The following is a 9,642-nucleotide window of genomic DNA, read 5'->3' as shown; positions in this document are numbered from 1 at the left end:
CTTCAGAAGCACATTACGGTGTGCGCTGATTTGGAGGAGGCAGTTACGTACCTCTACCGTGATTGTAGCACGTCAGTTACGTGCCTAAACCCTATAAATAGCCATAGAGGGCTACATGGATAGGGGTTGGAAAATTTCGACTTGGACTTCAAGAATTATCGGAGATCAAAGTTTCTGCGTACAGATCCGAAGTTCGAACCTCAGTTCTAACCGGCTAATGAACATGAGAAATTCCAGCAATCCTGTTCTGATCGTCAAAGGGAGGCAATCTCGACTCAAGCATCGAGGAAATCATCCTTTCGCTACCAAGTACCCACGTTAAACAAAGAGAGGCTGAATTAATATTCTCTTCATCTGTAATCGAGAGAGAGTGTGAGTGATTGTAAGGGTTTCGTACTAAGTGATCGAACCCATTTCTTAAAACAAGAAAATCAATCAACCTTCAAAATTTTCGACCCTACAACGACTAACGGAGAAAAAGGGGAAATCGACGTCGCCCCCCCCCCCCCGGGCGGTGACGAGAAACTCCGCCGCCGGACCCTGCAATCCACAACGAGGCTCCTCTTATTGTCATCAACCTTCCTCATCTAAGCGTTGGTGTTGAACGATCGAGCCGCAGACACTCTCCGCTTGCCGATGCTCTACGTTCGCTGCTCGCCGACGCTCTCCGCTCGCACACTGCGCCGCCTCCGCCCCGCCTCGCCGCACTGGGGTGGTTGAGGTTCTATCTTCGAGGTGTGATGTAGGGACAAGATTAGGCCACATCACTACCAAGTTGCTTTAAGCAACTTGATACCAAGGTTCTCCATTTTTCTCATATATATATATATATATATAAGAAAAATGGAGAACCTTGGTATCAAGTTGCTCCAAACAGCTTGGTAGTGATATGACCTAATCTGACACCTACATCACACCTCGAAAATAGAGCCTCAACCACCTTTCACCAACTCTAATGTTGATGTAGGGAAGAGTAATGAGGATGAGTTGCAGCCACTTGAGTACCATCCGCTCCAAGATCACCATGTTGGGGAAGTGGAACAGAGGGATATACAATTGCACAAAAAGACAAACAAGATTAGTCTCTTGCAGCAGTCACAGCCAAATGACACTAAAGTCATTTCAGCGATGAATTTTGGGAGTCGTTCAAATGATGACCCTCGTATTACAACAAAATGTCAAACTTCGTTGGCTGAGTGAACTTCGTTTACTTAACAAACCTTGACAGGAAAAGCGAGGTTCATCAGCCTAGCAAAGCTCGTTGGTCAAAACGAGATTCGCATTTAATCATTTTGAAGACAAGGTTCGTCAATCCAACGAACATAGTCGATGGAAAGACGAAGTTCATCACATAAATGAATTTCGTTTAACTTGAAGACGACCCTCGTCAGGATAGCCAACGTCGTTAGACACATGAGACTTAACTAGCAAATAAGACTCTTCAAAGGATGAGACAGGTCCTGAAGACAAGCCTCGTCGATGACGAGCCTCGTCAAATCAAAAAGACATCTTCTTTATGATGAGTCTTGGAGAAACTGTTCATCTTCCTCAAGAAACACAAGTCTAAAATAGACAGGGTTGACATCTTTCAGAATACAAACCGTGCTTTTAGATCCATTACCTAAGAAAGCAGATAGAACATCAGGTTCGTGTGAAGAACCGACAGCCTTCTTACCTTTACCCTTGCTTCGGTCTACAGCAATCTTGAGGGCCATTGATTTTGTTTGAAGAAGTTCGCGAAGAAGAAAAGATTAAAACTTTGGAAGAGGAGGAGTTCAGATTGTCCAAACAACGAAGGGAAGAAATGGCTTCTCATATGATGATGCCCTATATATAGGGGCGGGAAAAGGTCAAATTAAGGGTCACGATCTTTAGTTGAGATGGTTTAATGAGATCATTCCCTAACAAGATCTGCGGACGAGATTCACGGAGATCTCTACACACCAGCTGGCAACCATTTATTAGGTCTAGAAAAGGTGCATAACAACATTGCTGACAAAACCACAAGCTGTCAGATGGCTGTTATCCTGACAAAGCTCGTATGGAGGGACGAACTCCAGAATGAACTTCGGGGTAATATCCATGTTGAACCTCGTAGTAATGACGAAGGTCATGACGGAACTTGGTTCGTCAGACGAACTCTGTAAGTTCAAGACACCTATAGGTGTTCAAAGTATTTTAGACTACATACAATCCAATTCAAGTCTGAAAACTTTGAAGGGGGGGTTTGTAGGCATTCAAAAATGCCAAATTTCAAAATATGAGAAGGATGGTCAGGAAAATGAACCCCGTCTCAATCACAGACGAGGCTTGTCATTTAACGAAGATCAACCTTGAGAATGCAAGCCATCGAGCAGTAAAACTCCACAACAAACAGTGAAGCTCATAATTGGAAACGAGGTTCGACATTCATCTTCAAAGAATGAGGTTTGTCAGTGAAGATAAAACTCATCATTGGATTTGAAGCTCGTCAGTGAAGACGAAGTTCGTCTAAGGAAAATCCACTAGATTTGCTACGTAGTTGAACTCAGCTATCAGAGACGAACTTCGCAAGTGAAGATGAAGTTCGTCAGATGAAGTCAGTGAAGATAAAATTCATCAAAAGAAACTGGTTTACTACAAAGTTCGCTTGGTAGGACAAATCTCGCTGCGTATCGAGGCTCGTCTTACTTGACGAACCCTGTTTCAATTTAAGACGAGGCCCGTCATCCACGTGAGATCTACTTGTAACGGCTCCGAGGACTTAGTCATCCACGTAGACTAATCTTCAAAAGCACATTACAGTGTGCGCTGATTTGGAGGAGGCAGTTACGCACCTCTACCATGATTGTAGCACGTCGGTTACGTGCCTAAACCCTATAAATAGCCATAGAGGGCTACATGGATAGGGGTTGGAAAATTTCGACTTGGACTTCAAGAATTATCGGAGATCAGAGTTTCTGCGTACAGATCCGGAGTTCGAACCTCAGTTCTAACCGGCTAACAAACATGAGAAACTCCAGCAATCCTGTTCTGATCGTCAAAGGGAGGCAATCTCGACTCAAGCATCGAGGAAATCATCCTTTCGCTACCAAGTACCCACGTTAAACAAAGAGAGGCTGAATTAATATTCTCTTCATCTATAATCGAGAGAGAGTGTGAGTGATTGTAAGGTTTTCGTACTAAGTGATCGAACCCATTTCTTAAAACAAGAAAATCAATCAACCTTCAAATTTTTCGACCCTACAACGTCTACCGGAGAAAAAGGGGAAATCGACATCGCCCCCCGGGCCGGTGAGAGAACTCCGCCCGACCTCGCAATCCACAAACCGAGCTCCTCATTATTGTCATCAAACCTTCCTCATCTAAGCGTTGGTGTTGAACGATCGACGCCGCAGACACTTCCTCGCTTGCCGATGCTCTACGTTCGCTGCTCGCCGGCCGCTCTCAAGCGCTCGCATCGCAATGCTCGCCGCCACGCGCCGCCGCCCTGGGAAATCTTAGGGTTTTTTTTTTTCTTTCTCTACAGTGACGCGTTTATGAGGGAGTGAGGGACGAAGTCACAAAGGGTTGGTTGTGTTATATGGGTTGGTGATTTGTGTCATATGGGTCAACAGATTAACCAGAATTAACCCATTTAACAAAAGGGTAAAACTGGGTTGACCCGTTTATAACCCGACTCATGTAATTCAATCCATACCAATTATAAACGGGTCGGGTCGGGTCGGGTTGATGTGTCGGGTTATAAATTTCCACCCCTACTTTTAATACAAATCAAATAATTTAGGCAACAATTAGACGACGAATAATGTTAATTAGGTGAAGAAGAGCACGCGAAGTTAAACAATCCCGTACTTGGACACAAGATGATTATCTCTACTACTCCCTCAAGTCAAAACTATACAGATATGCGTCCCACAATTCCACTAAACACCGACAGAGCATTACAATCCGCTACATTTCGCACTCGGTCAGATTCTCGATGAGGTTGGTCTCTTAGTTTCTTACCTACCGCTAACCACTCTTAGTACGAATTCGTTTATATATAGATGCATGCTTACAAATCAAACTTCTCTCCCAAAGCGCTTAACCAATTAGAGTACTCCACTTAGACTGCTAACTAAGCCTCTCGCATCAATGGCCTCACCACTTCCCTTAACATTCTTCATCCTCTCCTTCTCCCTCGTCGTCTCCACCTCAATCTCCTCCAACGAAAAGGAAACCCACCTCCACTTCTACTTCCACGACATAGTTATTGGAAAATCCCCAACGGCGATGCGAATCGCTCAGGCCAACACCACCGACACGTCAAAGACTTTATTCGGTGCGCTCGTCATGATCGACGATCCACTAACGGAGTCATCCGACCTCGACTCCAAGCTCATCGGACACGCACAAGGCATGTACGCCCTCGCGTCGCAAGAGGAAGCCGGATTAATGATGGCTATGACGTTTTCCTTCGTCGACCAGGAGTTTAACGGGAGCACATTGGTGGTTCTTGGTCGGAACGCGGTGTTCGATGAGGTAAGGGAGATGCCGGTGATCGGAGGGAGTGGAAAGTTTAGGTTTGCCAAGGGGTATGTGCTGGCTAAGACTTATGCGTTTGATCTTAAGACAGGGAATGCGGTTGTGGAGTATGATGTGCATGTTAGGCATTGGTGATGTTATGCGGCTTTGAGCTTTGTCAATGTTGGGAGTGGTGAATGGTTGAGACTTTTGGATTGGTGATGTCACATAGTCAATGGAGCACGAATGTTTTGTTTATGCTTTGGTTTACTAGCTAATTATGTTTGGTTGATGTGTTGCGTGTTACTTACGTCCACCTTTTCATTGTTTTTTCCGCGGGTGAATGTTTGGAAGTCAATTGATTCCAAGTTAATTTGGATATATATAAAAACTAGCTTAGTGAACGATATAATGATTACATGCATTTTCCCATAAACGTACATGTGACTATTAGTTGATAATTATAAAGCAAGTTTGATGAATATTAAAATGACAAGGATAAATTATAACTTTAAAACGCATATATATATTTTCTGTCATTCTTACAAAAACACACTGATATTTCGGTAATATTTAAATAGGGGTTTTATATGAAACAACTATAAACTATAATGGTTCTTTTAGAGAATTGCCAATAATTTTCAATTTTTTAAGTTTCCATTCATGTTCTGTTAAAAATAAGAGCATGAAATGATACGAGAAGCCTTGAAAGAAGGAATGAACTTCGCTATGGGTTGAAGGGAGGGGTGCGTAGAGGGGGTTAAGGGAGTTAACTAACTTTTGGTGGGAATTAAGATGACTTTTGGTGGGAACTAAGATGATTTATTTAGAGGAAATATATAATATAATAAAAGATAGGTGAATCCCACCATACGATATTTTAAAGATTTAACATATATTCAAGCATACGAGAAAGGAAAATAATGACTCGGCGGTGTTGAGAAACAATCAGCTTTGTTACTAATTGTTGAGAAACAATGCGATTTGCTGAAGCTTCACTAAGATCTACAAAACTAGATCTTCTGTCTAATTAGGGCAATCGATCATGTCAGCAATAGGGAAACGACGAGACGAACAATTTTCAAACAGATAGAGTGTTGGAGTTATAATAAAGATAACTTAAAACTTGACATTGTAGTGAGAAAGTTTAGTCCCACATAGGAAATGGAATAGGAAGGAAGGGTCTTTATAAGCCTTCCCTTTCTCTCATATGCCTAGAAGAAAATAAAGGTTATGCTCCACACCACACACACGCGCGTCGGCCGGGTCGGGCTCGGGCTCGGGTTCGGGTCGGGTGGCGCGCGCGCACACGACCTATATTGAAATACAACAATCTCGTTCTTCTCCTTCTCTGTTCTTCCTCTTGAATTTACTTACTGTTACGATTTGCTGGTTCCCTGAAAGTCGAGAAGAATTCGCAAAGCCTTCTTGCACACGACCTGCAGTGAAATACAACAATCTCGTTCTTCTCCTTCTCTGTTCTTCCTCTTGAATTTACTTACTGTTACGATTTGCTGGTTCCCTGAAAGTCTAGAAGAATTCGCAAAGCCTTCTTGAAGCTCGTGCAGACGAGAAGGAGGTCGCCTGACCGAGGGTCGTTGTATCTCCGAGAACTTTTGCTGCGTAGCCCTGTACGAGAGGGGGCAATTAGATTCTTGGGACAGTGCTTGCACGCCTCGATCATCAGGCCGTATTTCTAACCCTCATTTCTTTTCGTTTGAATTATTTATTACATCTGTGTTACAATATTAATTTATTATTATCTGAAAATTATTAACTGCATTTAATGCTAATTATTGTCTAAACAGCTTATATTCCGAACATAGAGAACTTACCACAAGCCCGTAAGGAGCTCAATCAAAAGCATTTTGATAATACTACTGAGCAAATTGCTTTTGGTAAAAATAATAGAGAATGAACGAATTGCTCGTCAATCTGATCCTCTTAATGCTGACCCCATCAATAAAGAGAGTTGCATGATGGATAAATTTATGCATCTCAAGAATGTGAATTATCTTTTTCGAAGCAAAATACTAGAACCTTGATACGCTCATGGTATAGGAAAACCTCTATGTATACTCTGCCATGAAAACTAGATGGCACCATAGCAGAGTTCACGTTTTTTATAAGGGCGATTATACAAGACCTGCAAATTGTGATGAAATTATTGATGAAGCTGATTAATTTCTGTGAAGTTGGATGCATTGAAAGCCACCCACCGGTGGCTCATATTGAGCCACAAATTGCCAGATCTTTCTATCGACTACAGAGTATGAACACACTGATGGGTCCCACATGATTTGGACGTGTTTTCGAGTTCTGTTTGGATTCGGATTGGGGAGATGTTTGGCTAATTATACTACTGTTTGGATACTGTTTTCGTCGAAAGTTGCCTTCATCATTGATTTCATTAAACTTCAAACGTTACAAATGAATTCAAACAACAAAGAAATAATAAAAAAGATTATAACTTTCTTGAAAATAAACACAAGATCCGTTCGTCCTCTCTTGCTTGCGTGGGTCTTTAGCCTGTGACGGGGACGTCGATATCCGTGGACTACCTGGCAATCAGATCTGATCCAGAGCTTCGTCGATCCGCGAGGAGATCTAGAAACTTGAAGCGGCTATCTCGATAAAAGCGAGATATTTGCTTTTCTTAGTATTACCACAACGGGATAATACTAAGGATCAGGTACGGGTGATGTAGATCTGACGAAGAAATTCTCTTGCGTTGAAGTGCTCGATCACTCTTCACTCCGGCAGGGCTTCGCCAATTCTCCAAAACTCCAGATCTGAAAAAATGAGGCCTAAGGCTTGTATTTATAGGCATGAGGGGTTGCGGAGCGGTTAAAACCACTTAAAGGGCCCAAATCCGCGCTGAGACACCCTAGGGGTGTCTCGGCCTTGCCGAGACACCCTTGGGGTGTCTCGGCTAAACCGAGACAGATTATCTGTAGAATGAATGAGACACGAAGGGCATTGTTCCCTTTGTAAACATTGCGGGGCTCCCGATTAGCCCGCACCTTCGTTATTCCGGAATTCTGTCAGCTCACGTAGTTTGTCGGTTCACTTCAAGCGTTCACCGACATCAGTCGAACTCCTGTGAACCAGATAGTGATGTTCATTGTCGTTCTTTAACACTGAGCTGTTCGTGGAGACCCATAGGTAATTTTCGATGCCTACAGATACCCCCTCCAAAGCGTTCCAAACTCGTTTCTTTTATAGAAGAGGCTGGAATACTTTGGATGTGATTGATCCAGCCTTCAGTCGGTGTAAAGGACCTGTAGTTAGCTTCAACTCTTGGCTCCTTCGATTTTCGGTCTATTCGATGCTTTGACGAATAACTGAAGTCCTTCCGGCGCTGCGTTTATCGCCTGGCCGTCGTCGGAATCTCGAGTCTATCACTAGTGAGTTGAGTTTGGCTCGTGTCATTGAGTTGACTTTGAATTGACTATCTCTGTCATATTATGCTGACTTAGGGTTTCAGATCACCGTATGTTGACTTTTTGTCGCAACGCGTTGAGTGGCGTTGACCTAGGGTTACGCGTTGACCAGCGTTGACCCTTAGAGTTTCTAACATCGAACGTTGACTTTTTGTCGCAATGCGTTGATTGGCGTTGACCTAGGGTTACGTGTTGACCGGCGTTGACCTTAGGGTTTCGAATGTCGAATGTTGACTTTTTATCGCAACGCGCTGACTAGCGTTGACCTAGGGTTACGCGTTGACCGGTGTTGACCCTAGGGTTACGAACGTCGAACGTTGACTTTTTGGTCGCAACGCCTTGACTGGCGTTGACCTAGGGTTACGCGTTGACCGGCGTTGACCCTTAGGGTTTCTAACGTCGAACGTTGACTTTTTATCGTAACGCGTTGACTGGCGTTGACCTAGGGTTACGCGTTGACCGGCGTTGACCCTTAGGGTTTCTAACGTCGAACATTTGACTTTTTGTCGCAACGCGTTGACTGGCGTTAACCTAGGATTACGCGTTGACCGGCGTTGACCCTAGGGTTTCGAACGTCGAATGTTGACTTTTTGTCGCAACGCGTTGACCGGCGTTGACCTAGGGTTACGCGTTGACCGGCGTTGACCCTAGGTTTTTGAACGTCGTACGTTAACATAGTTTATACTCGTACGTTTACTGGAGTATTCTTAAGGTATTGGAGCACAGCGGTCCCAAGTGTCGGGGTTGCAGGACCAACTGTTAAAGCTGATTCATCTGCATTTGTGGATCTTATTTTAATGTTATTGGATAATCGAGTCATGAGACCAACTAGCAGAGCTGATGCATCAATGACTCGCACTTATAGAATTTTTGGCAAATTCTTAGCCATCAACGGGTTTGATGAGCCTTTACCGACTACCGTTTGAGTCGGGCTAGCATGCAGATTGTTCAGATCCGTTCTGCACATAACGTTGTGCTAAAAGAGTTGACTCTTTTAATGCTACGACATTGAATACGTAGACTTCGTCTTTCTCACGGGAATAGACTACCCGGCAACACGTGTTAGGCGCTGACTTATCCTTACTTAGGATTCAGGATAAAAATCCCCAGACTCGGATTCTGGTGTCTTCTTCAATCGGTAAAAGACTAAACCGACAACGCGTGTTAAGCATTGACTTATCCCTGCTTAGGCTTCGGGATAAACTTCCCCGTGCATGTGAAGCACGGATTTTGGCGTTATTAATAACAACCTGCCATAATATTGAATATGTGGGCTTTTGTCCTGTTAGACATAGACTTTGGGATTTTTGGCAAACCCCCAGCCATCAACGGGTTTGACGTGCCTTTACCGATTACCGTTTGAATCGGGCTAGTATGTGAATTATTTAAAACCCGTTTCACATGTAACGTTGTGCTAAGAGAATTGCTTCCCTTAGACTTGATGCTATGACTTTGAATACATAGACTTCGCCATTTCTTACGGGAACATGGCATTCGGCAACGCGTATTAGGCGTTGACTCATCCCTACTTAGGATTCGGGATGAAAGTCCCTAAAATTGTACCCTGGTGTCTTTTTCAATCGGTGAAAGACTAAACCGGCAACGCGTATTAGGCGTTGACTTATCCCTGCTTAGGCTTCGGGATAAAATTCCCCAGACTGGATTCTGGTGTCTTTTTCAATCGGTGAAAGACTAAACCGACAATGCGTGTTAG

At 43.6% G+C, this 9,642-nt stretch overlaps 1 protein-coding gene across 1 annotated transcript; it reads left to right on the top strand.

The window, feature by feature from the left end:
- LOC109825721 (dirigent protein 22-like) lies at window positions 4,066-4,743 on the top strand. Its single transcript, XM_020392596.1, has one exon. It carries the CDS (start codon window positions 4,117-4,119, stop codon window positions 4,639-4,641), a length of 525 nt encoding a protein of 174 aa, XP_020248185.1. The 5' UTR covers window positions 4,066-4,116; the 3' UTR covers window positions 4,642-4,743.

The sequence above is a fragment of the Asparagus officinalis genome, chromosome 10, assembly GCF_001876935.1.
Source record: "Asparagus officinalis chromosome 10, Aspof.V1, whole genome shotgun sequence".
Lineage (NCBI taxonomy): Eukaryota > Viridiplantae > Streptophyta > Magnoliopsida > Asparagales > Asparagaceae > Asparagus > Asparagus officinalis.
The sequence above is the reverse complement of the archived record's forward strand: the minus strand, read 5'-3'. Positions and strand labels throughout refer to the sequence as shown.